At 32.1% G+C, this 13,907-nt stretch overlaps 2 protein-coding genes across 3 annotated transcripts; one reads left to right on the forward strand and one right to left on the reverse strand.

Annotated features, from left to right (window-relative positions):
• The first annotated feature begins 971 nt into the window (after positions 1-971).
• Positions 972-2,981, forward strand: LOC132803333 (uncharacterized). The gene is made up of 2 exons (XM_060816036.1): positions 972-1,238; positions 1,787-2,981. The coding sequence occupies exon 2, from the start codon at positions 1,791-1,793 to the stop codon at positions 2,880-2,882; it is 1,092 nt and encodes a 363-aa protein (XP_060672019.1). The 5' UTR covers positions 972-1,238; positions 1,787-1,790; the 3' UTR covers positions 2,883-2,981.
• Positions 2,982-9,196: 6,215 nt separating this feature from the next.
• Positions 9,197-11,265, reverse strand: LOC125423606 (plasmodesmata-located protein 2). 2 transcript variants are annotated; one of them, XM_048478262.2, is made up of 3 exons: positions 10,159-11,265; positions 9,826-9,930; positions 9,197-9,692 (listed from the first exon to the last, which is right to left on the reverse strand). In XM_048478262.2, the coding sequence occupies exons 1-3, from the start codon at positions 10,943-10,945 to the stop codon at positions 9,685-9,687; spliced, it is 900 nt and encodes a 299-aa protein (XP_048334219.2). In that variant the 5' UTR covers positions 10,946-11,265; the 3' UTR covers positions 9,197-9,684. The 2 variants fall into 2 exon arrangements, with proteins under 2 accessions (XP_048334219.2, XP_048334218.2); XM_048478261.2 differs by having other exon boundaries at positions 9,826-9,936; positions 10,159-11,253.
• Between the last annotated feature and the right edge of the window lie 2,642 nt (positions 11,266-13,907).

Consider the following 13,907-nt stretch of genomic DNA (forward strand, 5'->3'; position numbering starts at 1 on the left):
ATTCCGTGTGAAAACTCCTTACCAAAAGAAATTCCGTGTGAAAACTTGTTTTTATATTCAAGTACAAGTATACGGGTAGTGTCACACATGAATTTATTGATCAATAATGTTACATATAAAATAAAATAAAAAGCTTCGAGAAAAAATATTGTACATATATTTTTCTCTTTTTCTTAAAAGATACTGTAGAACATTTTTGAAAATATCTGAATCCTAATAACTTTGTACATTTTCCATCTCATTTATCGAATTCTTATCATATATTCTTTGGTGATGTCAATAATAAATAGTCCTATAAATATCCCTGTTTTTTTCTGACAGATATTGATGAACCAGACCTTTAAATTTTATAGTAAAACTCAGTCTGTTTGGATTTTATTTTATTTTATTTTATTTTTATTTTTTTTGGGTGGGTCAAAGAATCAAGTTGACAAAACCATTTCAATCTGTATCCATCTGGATTATTATTTTTTTTTAACATAGTAATCAAGACTTAAAATAACCAGATTCATAAGAAGAAAATTAAAAATTGGTCTCAAAAACCATATAATTACAAATTCTAATTTTCCATAATTTGGATCTGAAATCTGATTTTTTGTACTCCAAGATTTCTAGATTTGGAAGTGCATTTATTTTGATCCATATTGATCTAAAACCATCCATAGCCATTCTTCCCACCTCTTAGCTCACTAGTCACTTTTTCCTTCTCTCTCTCTCTCTCTCTCTCTCTTATTTTCTAAGTAAGCACTGAAAGAGTTAAATCTAGGGATTCAAACTTGGGAAAAATGTTGAAGAGAAAAAAAGGTGGAATCCAACCACTTGGAGGTGTCTCCTAATTTTGGTGAATAATCAATCAATCTTGTTTTTGTAGCTAAATGGCATGCACCAAGTCACAAATGGGGGACACAGGCCCATGTGAGTACAGTTGTTGCATACTACTACGTTTCCTTCTATTAGAAGAAAAATTTATGGGTTTTTCCCATAAATAACCACCTTACAACTCCATTTTAGAAAAATAGCAAAATTTTTTTTTTTTAAAAAAACTAGCCACCTTGGGACAAAAATACCCTTGATAAAATTGAAAATTACACAAAAGCTTTCCTTTCTTCTACACAGCCGTTCGTTCGTGGGGGTGGAGTTTATACAAAACTGTTCGTGGGGTTTCTCTAAACTCTTTGCATCTCATCGCCTCTCACTTTCATTTTTTTGTATTTTCTCAGATCTCAAACTAAAATCAGGTAAAAATTTTATCTTTTTTCTTATTAGATGAAAGTAAGGAAATATGTATTTTTTTTGTTTTTTCTCTTTCTATTTTTTCTTGTAAGTTTTATTATTTTAGGGTTTTTTAAGCTTTTTATTTGATATGGGTATGTAAGAAATTGATTTATGAGATGTTCTATGTGATTTTAAAGATACTTTAGGTGGCATATGGTTTGAAAATGGGAGAAATTTTGTGTAAAACTGAAAAATCGCGAAAAACAGTAAAAACGGAGGAAATTTGGCGAAAAAGATGAATTTCCGCCAATTTCCTCCAGTTTGTCAGTTTTCGTAAATTTCCGCCAATTTTCCGCCAGTTTTCCGCCATTTTTCCGCCAGTTTTCCATCAGTTTTCCGCCAGTTTTCCGCCAATTTTCCGCCAGTTTTCCGCCAGTAGGAAAAAGCTATATTTGGCCCGAAAAAAAAAACAGAATCAACTTTTTTAATACAATTAATATGTTTGTTTAATATTATTCAAAATTTTATATATTTATTGATTTAGTTTAACGTTATTCATTTAATTTTGTAGTCAAATGGAAGATGATGACATTGTAATTGCGGTTTTATACAATGGAACATTGGTACAAAATGATAGTGGTGATTGGGAATATCGAAATGGTAAAAATGTAATGGTTTCCGTCGGTAAGAGATGCACAAAATCAGAGTTAGAGGATGAGATTTTCAATTCTATTGAGATAGATCGAAATGAATATTTGCTAAAGCTAAAATGGATATATGGACGATGTGCAGAAAAGTTGGATCCTACAGAAATACGATGTGATAGGGATGTGAAATGCTTTCTTCAAGAAGTGAGGAATGGATGGATGACAATGATGCGGCCTCCATTGTATGTTGAGGTGATTTCAAAAGTTGAACATGTATGTAGAAATGTTCATCAAACAGCATTTGTTTCGGATAGTGGGAGTAATCTTCATTCTTTTTCTTATCCTCCAATTGGCGGTCGTCTACCACAAGCTTCCGGTACTGAACCAATTCAGGCTACATCTCAGGAAATTATGGTTCAAGAAACTCAGTTTAGAGATCAAGTTGATGTTCGTGAGGGGGCCTGGACATCATTTAACATTCACGAAGGAGTTGATGTTGGAGGTGACTATGCTGAACGGTTTCCTAACGACGAGGAGTATGAGCAGTTGCATCATATTGATCATGATGAGAATTACAACGCAGCAGGGGATGATGTTGGTCATAATGATGTAGATTTTGATCATGAGTTGCCGGATAATGATAATGATATGCATCCTGAAATGAACAATGAAGGAGTTGATGATGTTAGGGTTCATCGTGCTACAAGTGACCACATATCATCGAGCAACAGAAGTGGTTCTATGGCCATATTTTCGTCAAAGTTCACTGGCTGTGAGAGCACAGTAGTTGGACAATTATTTCGCAACAAATGTGACCTACAGAATAAACTGAGTATCTATTGCATGCGAGAAAATAAGGAGTTCAAGGTGACACGATCAACTACACAACGGTATGAGGTTGTATGCTTGGAAAATACTTGTAAATGGCGACTACGTGCAACCACATTTAAAAATGGAGAAATATTTGTTGTGAGAATTTTTGATAATGTACACAGTTGCTCGTTAGATATCGTGCATTGAGAACACAAGCAAGCCAGTAGCCGGGTTATCGGGCAATGTATCAAATCTAAATATGAAGGTATTGCATGTGTTTACAAACCCAAAGAAATTCAACATGATTTTTTGCAGAAATATGGGGTGAATATAAGCTACAACAAAGCATGGAGAGGTAAAGAGTATGCACTTAACAGTGTTAGGGGATCTCCAGAGGAGAATTTTGCTAAGTTACCTACCTACTGTTTTAAGTTAGTGTCGAAGAACCCTGAGACTGTTACACGTATCAAAACAGACGATAATAACAATTTTGTATATTTCTTTATGGCGATTGGAGCAAGCATTAGGGGATTTAAATCCCACATAAGACCCGTATTGGCTGTTGATGCAACTACATTGAAAGGGAAATACAAAGGGTACATGTATATTGCATCGGGCATGGATGGCAATAAGCAAATATATCCTTTGGCTTTCGGCATTGGAGATGGAGAGAACGAGCAAGCATATACATGGTTTTTCCAAAACCTGAAGGATGCCATCGGAGATTTTCCAGATTTGGTGTTTGTGAGTGATAGACACCCCGCTATTGAAAGGGCATTATGCAAAGTTTTTCCCAATGCATACCATGCGTTGTGCACGTACCATATAAGCAGAAATATTAAAGCAAATGGACATGCGAAAGATGAATCAATAATACAATGTTTCATGCTCGCAGCTAGTGCATATTTGGTTGAAGATTTTGAGTTTTATATGGGGCAAATTGAGGCAAAAAACAGTAGAGCTGCTCAGTACATTCGATCATGTGACCCTACAAGGTGGGCACGTTCTCTTTGTCCATGTAGAAGGTACACTATCATGACCACCAATATTGCAGAATGCCATTTAGAAAGCTTGAATGGCATTCTGCTAGATGCTAGAGAGATGCCAATAGTAGCATTAATAGAGCACATACGGGATTTACTGCAAAGGTGGTTTTATGAGCGACGTACTGCAGGTGTAAAATTGACAAAGCCTGTGATTGACCATATGGAAGAGCAACTCAAACTACGAAATTTGGAGTCCATCGGACTACGTGTGAAAGCCATTAATATGCATGAATTTCTTGTGGAAGGTGGGAGTTTGAGGGGTACAGTTAATCTCCAATCAAAAACATGCTCATGCAAAGTCTTCGATCTTGATCAATATCCTTGTGATCATTGTATTGCCGCTTGCAGAGACCGAAAAATTGCTCCTTATGGCATGTGTTCTCATTACTACACCGCGGATGCATATCGTGCAGCTTATGCTGAGTCCATTTATCCTTTGTTAGATGAAAAACAGTGGCATGTCCCGGATGACGTGGCAAGTCGCATTGTTCTTCCACCAAGATGGACACGTAGGCGAGGCGGTAGACCAAGGATGCAACGCATACCATCCGAAGGTGAAGATGTTATTGGACGTAGATGTAGCCGATGCGGTGGTGTTGGACATTATAGGCAGAGATGTACGAATCCATTGTCTTATGCTTCGAATTAGAAAGTTTTAATTTAGTGTTATGGTTTAATATGTTTTGATAATTATTTCATATCTTTTTTTTTTTTTGAATTTAATCCTAAATGAAAAGATGCTTTCTGGAATTGATTTTCAATCTTTAGTTTACATATCATTTTATGAAATGTCCAAATGATTTTGAAAATAAAAACAAACATATATCAATTTTATTTTTATTTAAAATGGTTATTGATTTTAAATGTCACTACATTTTTTGTTAATTCCATCTTCATCTTATATAATATTTGTCTCCACTCCCAATTTTTTTTACCCTACTATTAACTTATATAATCTATTAGAAATTGATTTTCCAAGTGGAGGAAATTAGTTTCTAATAGGAGTAAAAATTATTCAACGATTTCCGCTTGGAGGAAAATTTTTCCACCTGGCGGAAATTTATCAAGAGGCTTCAATTTTTCTTCATATGGGATTTCCGACTGGAGGAACGTTTTTCCTCCATTTTTCCTCCAGTAGGAAAATTTTTCGGCCTATAGGAAATATTTCCGACAAGCGGAAATTTTTTTAAAATTTGCAATTGAGCTCTTAAGGCGTTTGTGCATAACGGAATTCTAATAAATAAACATGGCACATTTCCTATAAGGTCAATTACTTATCATTACATCAATACCACATTGTTATCTTTGTTAAATGAACATTATAAGCCACCATTATATTTACAATTAAAAGTCAAATATAATAAATAATATGCATCTATAAACATGAAAAAAGGAAAGAAAAAAGCATCACCACGCAGCTCATATGCTAAGTTCTTTGTTGTAAACCTCATATGCATACTTCTTCCTAAAGAACTCCATGTTATCTTGTGTGAATGTCAATGGTAATCTAGCATGTAAGAATTCGATGGTCTTGAGTGTAAATATGCCACAGTCCTCTAACTCTGATTTTGTGCATCTTTTGCCGACGGAAACCATTACATTTTTACCATTTCGATATTCCCAATCACCACTATCATTTTGTACCAATGTTCCATTGTATAAAACCGTAATTACAATGTCATCATCTTCCATTTGACTACAAAATTAAATGAATAACGTTAAACTAAATCAATAAATATATAAAATTTTGAATAATATTAAACAAACATATTAACTGTATTAAAAAAGTTGATTCTGTTTTTTTTTTCGGGCCAAATATAGCTTTTTCCTACTGGCGGAAAACTGGAGGAAAATTGGCGGAAAACTGGCGGAAAACTGACGGAAAACTGGCGGAAAAATGGCGGAAAACTGGCGGAAAATTGGCGGAAAATTGGCGGAAATTTGCGAAAACTGACAAACTGGAGGAAATTGGCGGAAATTCATCTTTTTCGCCAAATTTCCTCCGTTTTTACTGTTTTTCGCGATTTTTCAGTTTTACACAAAATTTCTCCCATTTTCAAACCATATGCCACCTAAAGTATCTTTAAAATCACATAGAACATCTCATAAATCAATTTCTTGCATACCCATATCAAATAAAAAGCTTAAAAAACCCTAAACTAATAAAACTTACAAGAAAAAATAGAAAGAGAAAAAAAAATACATATTTCCTTACTTTCATCTAATAAGAAAAAAGATAAAATTTTTACCTGATTTTAGTTTGAAATCTGAGAAAATACAAAAAAATGAGAGTGAGAGGCGATGAGATGCAAAGAGTTTAGAGAAACCCCACGAACAGTTTTGTATAAACCCCACCCCCACGAACGAACGGCTGTGTAGAAGAAAGGAAAGCTTTTGTAGATAAGGGTACTTTAGTCCAAACGGGTAAAATATTGGTTAGTTTTTAAAAAAATAAAAAAATTTGCTATTTTTCTAAAATGCAATTGTAAAGTGGCTAGTTATCGAAAAAACCCAAAATTTATTCCCTCTTTGTGTCAAATTCAAGGTACTTAATTTACATTAATCAAATATAGTTGATAATAAATAGTATTAACTTTTTTCTTTCTTCTTTGGTTTGATAATAACATTACTTGTAAAAATTGAGTGCTTTGCTTTTGAAGCTCTTTGAGTCATAATAGGGATATTGCTGCTTATTCATAACCTAAAATTATTATTTTCATTAATTTATAAACTCATAATCCAAGTATTTAGTTTGCTTAAGTAAGATGTATTCATGCAGAAACAGCTTGTCGAATAGTGATTCCAAATTTCCATCCTCCACCTTCAATATTAGAAAAAAAAAATAAAAAATCATAAAGTACTTAAATTGCAAATGAAGGTCTAGCATATATATATATATATAGTAATCTTGAATTTTGTATTAATCCTTTTTTGTTATACGAAGACATATATGAATTCTTTATTTATATTATTTGACATATTCAATACTATCTTTTGTCATTTTATTCCAAATGCAAAGCATCTCATTTTTAAAAACCGCAGCCGACCCAATAATTCAACATGCATTATACGAAATTATATCTAAATATAATTAAAACAATATATATTTGCTTCAAAGAGATTATCAGAGCCATAACATTGGTATTATAACTATACATTAAATAGTTTTTTATGTATTGGATTCATCCCTGTCCTATTAAATGTCTATTAATTAAAGTACAAGTCCTTAACAAAATCATTTTCTCAAAATTATGGGTTTAAATCTTCCAACCCTAAAATAAAAAAGAAAAGAAAACCTAAATTTCTAATTTCCTAATGAGATGGCACTAAAAGTTATAACAAAATAATAGTGTTTAGTATTTAGTGAACTAAAAGATTAAAAAAATAATAATAAAAATACCAAAGTTCTACCAGTCCATTATTGGATTAGCATCTCTGAAAGGGCATAAATCCTAAAACCAAATCATGGAAAGTTTGGCGAAAAGGGATATATATATATATGTATATATATATATATATATATATATAGAGAGAGAGAGAGAGAGAGAGTACAACCAGCTATGTGGTGTCTATTGTCTAAAGGTTCCTTATGGTCCTTCACTACATTATTCCTGGAACTATCTTCTAATCCAACATCATTTTGCTCCTTAGAATTGTGTGTCACTATTTGTCTTCAGATCTGTAATTTTGGTTCTGCCCAAGTGGTCCTCTTTTGTTTTTTTTGTTTTTTTAACCCTTCTTTACCTAAATGCACATCTTCATAATTCCTCTTTGTTCATTTCAAATCAAAGCAAGGGTTTAAAAAAATCATGGCCAAAACCGAATTTTTGTTTCCAATATATATTGTTCAAATTTGGTTATGTTTTTGAGTAAAAAGAAAACTAACAAATTAGGAAGCAACTTTCACTGCTTGTTCAAGGATCAAACATCAAAGCCGATCTCAAGAGGGAAATTTGGTTCACTTCTCAAAAACCAGTAGTCTTGGATTTCGTTACACATCAGTAAGTCAGTCTTTATGCTGCAAAATCTGTTTGGTATATATTTCATGCAAGGCAAAGAAGGAATACTAGAAGAGTAGGAGTGGCAGAAAGAAAACCAGGTGAGTAAAGGTTTCCAACCATTAAATATTAACAACAACTTGGGTTATGTTTGGTTAAAAGAATAGTTATTTTTAAAAATTAAGGATTAGTAATTCCTACTAATAAAAACTATGAAATGGAATATTTATTCCTATTATTTAGTTTAGTAGAAAAAAAAAAACAAAAATGTTAATATGAAGCTAAAAAATATATCAAAGTGTAAAAAAAACAAAAAAAAAAATGTAAAGTAGCATGTTTTGTATTTCTTTATTTTAGGAAATGCAAATTCTAAGCTGTTTAGAATGAATAGCAATTCTTTATTTTAAGAAGTCAGAACTTTATAAAAATAGATAAGACAAATTTTAAAAATCTAACCAAATAAAATAATATTAAAAATCCTTATTCTATTTCACTGTTTATTTCATAAACCAAACCAAAGGTGCCCTTGATCTTACATGATGGAGTCATGGCAAACATCTCCCCCTCTACTTTATATTGTTTTATAAAATTGAAGAGAAAAATAGTATAGAAAAAAATAATATCTTACATTCAAGCCGCCAAATTTTCTAAATTTTCTATAAAATAGAAGGAAAATTTGGATTATAGATATAAGATTTGGTCTCCTTATGGTAATAATCTAAGATTTGGTCTTCAACATAGGTTGGAATGAAAATCTTAATAAAACACAATTTTACCCCCCAAAACAAGTGAACAAATATTGATGAAACTCCATCTACAGGTACAATATACTGTTCAAAACTTATGTATTTATGAAAATATAATAAAAATGGGTTTTTGAGATTAATTAGGAGTCAAGTATTTGACTTGATAGGGACCCGTATCATGCTAACTCAAAAGCAATTTGTTCAAACATGGAGTTTCTAAATAGGGAAAAAAAACTTTTTTTTTTTTTTATAAGCAGGAAAAAAAAAAACTTATTTATAATTATTTGACAGTGTTTTATAGGATCACATGCTCTATTTGTATTTTTTATTTTTCTTTATAATTAGAGGAGATAATAGGTAAATAAATAAATAAAGGAAAATGAATTATATGGGTTACAAGCCATGCCCACATAGTTTTTCAAAAAGCCTTTAAGGTGCATCGAAAAACCCAAAAATAGAGTCAAACTGTTTGTTTTTATGTTATTGTATTGTATGTGTGTTTGGTGTGTGACAATTCATATCTATTCATAAAAATTCTCTTTTAAATAATTTTGTGAACTGCCATTGTCAGCCATTAAAGACATATAACACAAAAACCAAGCAAAAAATCAGTGTGATGCGAGCTAATATGTCTCTCTCTTTCTCTGTATCTGATACAGATTTTAATAACTTTCTAAAAAGCATAAAAGTTGTGAAGAAATCGGAGAAGCATTAGTCTGGAGATTAGGAAAAAGACACCAAAACCCACATGGCCCTTTTTTTTTTTTTTTTTTGTGGGCAATTTAACATATACAAAAAACACTAAAAATAATATAATAATAATAACACAAATTTGACAATCCATTGCCCATCCCTTTTTTTTTTTTTTTTTTTTTAATGATTTCCATCCATTCTGAAAAATAAACATTCAATCCTTCCTTGCCTAGATTTTCACATTTGGGAAAAAAGGAAAAAAAAAAAATTCTTAATTTCATGCTCTAAATTTGCCTTCTTTTCCAACCATTTTCTTAGCAAATTGTAAGAACAATACCCACGTTAATTACACTCTCTCCTCCTTGTCCACTCTATCTTTTAGCCCAAATTATATTTCAAAAAAATCCTCCCTAAAAAAGAAAAAAGAAAGAGAAAGAGAGAGAGAGGGAGGGAAATACATGTGGAAAGTGTCCACCTCAAAAGAAGTTTTGCCTCTTTAGGAAGGAGTAGTATTCATTTCCTGCAATCAAAAATCTGCAGAAAACAAAATATTGCAATACAATGATAGCATTAGAATTTAGAATAAGATTTTTATGCTAAAAAGATTAGAAAAAAATATCAAACAAAACTAAAATTCAAAATTTGATTGTTTTTTGGAATTACATACCATCATGTTTCTTCATCAAACCTCTAGCAAACAACAAGCAAATGACAAGAAACCCCACACCAGCTGCTCCACCTAATATTATAGCCACAGTCTTCCCTGTAGTTCCTGTCCCTACATCAAAAAAATTAAACGCGCACACACACACTAAATTCAAAACCCAAAACATTGAGTCCATAAATTTTTAAAATCTTGTTTATTAGAAAAAGACACCCACTAACCCATTAAGTCATAAAAGGCATTGAGAAAAGTGAAAAAGCAAATCAAAACCCAATCAGGAAAAATAACCCAAGGCACTAAATTTTTTCTAAGTTTCTTAATTTTTTCTACCATTACCTGAAGAAGATGAAGAAGATGATGAAGATGAAGATGAAGAAGATGACCTCCTTGGAACCCCATTTGGTAAGTAATTATAGCTAATGAAACACTTGTGGAGATAGATTTGGCCTGAGATTGAACTCCCACATTCAACCTGAGCTCTCTGCACAGCACTTTTCACGCACTCACTGCAGTCTGAATCCCCCACAGATCCCTCACACTGACCGAGAACATACACAGCTTGATAGCTAGTAGTGTAGAATCCATGGCCACTAGCCACACCATTTTCCAACACAGAAAAAGCAGTGTCCCTTCTCTCTTCAAACCCACTCCCAGCAACATTTGTAGCACCACAGGTCTTGTAGAGCATTTCCATGCCTGAAATTTGAGCAAACCCAGCAACCTCATAGAGCAAATAGCAACCCTGAAGCTGAACTCTACCAGCAATGGTTTTCCCACAGAGGCTGTCAACCATTTGGGGCAGCTTGCTCACACAGTTGTAGCAGTCAGCATTGCTTAGATCCCCTCTGCATTGGAAGAGACCAGAAATGGAGGATTGGCCTGTACCAGATGTGGTCTTGAAGTACCTGGATTTGGAGGATTGTTGAACCAGAGAGCCAAAAAGTGCAGAGAGAGCTTGTGAGTATACCCCAGTTGGATCTGAGAATGATTGCTTTGCACAACCTTTGTAGACCAAAGAGGTATAATCAGAGGCAGATTCAGTGAGTGGGATAAGGTTGAAATTTGTGAAGAAGATGATGAAGAAGAGAAAGAAATTGGAAAAGTTTCTTGTGGGGAAACCCATTTGGGCTTTGGCTGGTTCTTTGATGGATCAAATCATGGCAGTGTTTTCTTTTTTTTTTCTTTTTTTTTTTCTTTGAAAGGGTTTTGAATAGGAGGAATTTCTTTTTTTTTTTTTTCGGTAGATCTTAAAAAAGAGGGGTTTTTGGTTCAAACTTCCAAAGAATAAAGATTAGAGAGAGAGAGAGAATGAGAGAGAGAGGTGCTGTTCTACTTCTTTTTGCTGAAAAAGGGGTTTGAGTTTGGGTTTTTGTGGTACTCTGGGAATTTACTTTCCCTTTGGATGGCCTACGTCTGTAGATGTGCAGAGATGAAGGGTATCTTTTATTTATTTATTTATTTATTTATTTATTTATCGCTCTTGTAAATGTATAAAAATTATTGTTTTTTTTAACTGGAATTATAAAATATTTGTTTGCTGTTTTATTTATTTATTTATTTATTTTTTAATATTTGAAGAGGATGAAAACAAATATGGTTCAAGTCAAATAATATTTGAAAGGTGAGAAAAATATTCCATGGTAAAGAAGGTTTGTTGGGGTAAAGGAATCTGATTTTAAGGGAGACAAGTGTTTGAGGTTTGACTGAAGTGCACATAGAATGAAGTTAGGGTTTAAATTAAATAAAGGGGGGTTTGTTGAGTACTATTTAATTTTGGAAGTACAAGAGCTGTGGGGTCCAAGAAAAAAAAAAAACAAAAAACCCAGTTGGTAATTATATATAAATATTTTTTTATACAAAATCTGCATTAAAACTTTATGACTTGGATGCAATCCTTGTGACAAGCTTGGGTAATATGTAACTGATGTCGACTGAACCTAAACACATTAAGCAAAGCTATAGTACCCAAAAAATAAAAATAAAAAAAATAAGCAAAGACATAATGGATTGTTTACTTAACCAAAACGCCATTGCTTTTTTGTAAAACTTCTTTATTCACTTCCATCATTTTTCTTTTCTCTTTTTAATCTTTGTGGTTCTCAACCAAAGAAACAATTTGGAACCCAAAAAAATTTGGACCAGATCCAGATTTTGCATATTAAATGGATTGCATTTAATTTGAATAATTTTTGCTTCTTTCTATTTGATCCTCACCTTCTCTCATCCACAATGTATATTTTCATTTGCAAATAACATTAGTCAAACATTCAAAACATGTGAGGTGTAAATTTATCAAACACTGAACATGCATGTACTAAAATTTTGGGCTTTCATGCTCAAAAGTCAAAACCCAACTCCCATTCAATCAAGTCATAAAAGCTAAAGCAGACTGAACATATGGAACTCAAAATTTCACAATTTGTCACTTTAGCTAATAGTTAAGCTAAAATAAAACTTTTCTTAGAATAATGTTTAGTAAGATTTTGAACATTAAACATAAAACCCATTAATTTAAATCGCTGAAAAAAAATTCATCGCAACACTCGGTTGATCTTTATAGAGCCATCATGATGACACATAAAAATGTTACATTTTGAGCTCAATTAACAACTGTTTCACTGAGTATTAATGTTATGCATCACAACTTGTGAGCTTTTTGACTATATTCGTGTAGATCATGAGTATATTTAACATTTATTAACCTACAATATACGTGAATGCCTTGAAGAACTTGTCTTTGCGAACATCGAAGTGCCGCAACCCCAATTTGTTCAAACAATCAATGAAGAGCTCCTATGTAAAAAAGTGTACGAAAATATGAATGAATATATGTAAATATACGGTGGAATGATAAAAATAAATATTGAAAATTAACAGATGAAATTATTAGAATTTGTATGCTTTGTTTTGATGATTTATTTGTTGTTTAATTTGTTTGAAACATGTATGGTACTACAGTTTCTTTAAAACGATTTTTATTCTATTTATACAAATATCTTTACGATGATCGTCTTCCAAAATCTAAAAAATATAAAAACTTTTGAATACAGTATCATAGAAGATTTTCTCTCAAATTTTCAGTATATCTTATCTTTGCTTACCACACCGACAACAGTGCAAAAACTATTTTTCTTTGGTTTTTCGTCTCTGTATGCTCATAAACATTCGATTGGGGATGAAAAACTTTGTTTTTGCCTTTCAAAATTCCCTTTTTTGCAAAACCCACGTTAGAAAAATTACAAGCCCAATTAAATTCCACAATACTCAAAACCAAAACGGAAAGACCATTGAAAGCAATTAAGCATAAAGGCCCATTAAGGAAAATCATTCAAAACATAAAATAAAAACGTTACAAAAAGTTGATGTACCACATAATTATAAATGCAATGTGATCTCCAAAACTGGGTTTAAAGAAAGATAGACCATGTTATATATATATATATATATGGTAGAGAGTAGGAAGCCATTGGAGGAGTTTAAATGTTCAATAATACTGAGCAGAGAGAGATCTGCTGCGTTGTGTTGAGAAAATAAATATTTGTATGATTTTTGGAGACAGACAGACTAGAGTTGAGCTTGAGCAACTAATAATGGTCCAAGACTTCTGAGCAAATTGCCGTTGATGATAATTGAATCTTTTGTCATTACAGATCAACTAACACTTGAGCTTCACCATTTTCGATCCCCTGAGGCTGCTCTGTTGCAGATCGGACAGCTCAAGTCTGTAAAAGAATTTTGGGTCCTTCTTCTCTATCAAAATGGTGAAAATGCTAATGAAGTAGTACTATAGTTAAATTAATATTTAATTGGTTTTTTAGGTAATATTTAATTAGTTTTTTATTTCCTAACAATAAATAAAATTTCATAGTAGATTTAAAGCCTGATAAAATTGAAATATAACTTCTATACGAGTTAGATTGTATTTTCATTTTCGTTTTGTTTTTTTTTTTGTTTTTTTTTTGTTTTTTTTTTGTTTTTTTTTTGAAGGGGGATAAAGATAGATAGTATATCCAAAATTCATAAAAATGGGGAAAATTATTCAGAGCATTCCTAAACAACTCCTTAAAATAAATAGCACAGTCTTT

Source organism: Ziziphus jujuba, chromosome 3 (genome assembly GCF_031755915.1).
Source record: "Ziziphus jujuba cultivar Dongzao chromosome 3, ASM3175591v1".
Taxonomy (NCBI): Eukaryota; Viridiplantae; Streptophyta; class Magnoliopsida; order Rosales; family Rhamnaceae; genus Ziziphus; species Ziziphus jujuba.

Coding starts and splice junctions, on each gene's coding strand:
- LOC132803333 (XM_060816036.1), top strand. CDS start 1,791: ATGGAAGATGATGACATTGTAATTGCGGTTTTATACAATGGAACATTG.
- LOC125423606 (XM_048478261.2), bottom strand. CDS start 10,945: ATGGGTTTCCCCACAAGAAACTTTTCCAATTTCTTTCTCTTCTTCATC. Junction 9,937..10,158: donor ATCTTCTTCATCTTCTTCAG/GTAATGGTAGAA, acceptor TTTTTGATGTAG/GGACAGGAACTACAGGGAAG.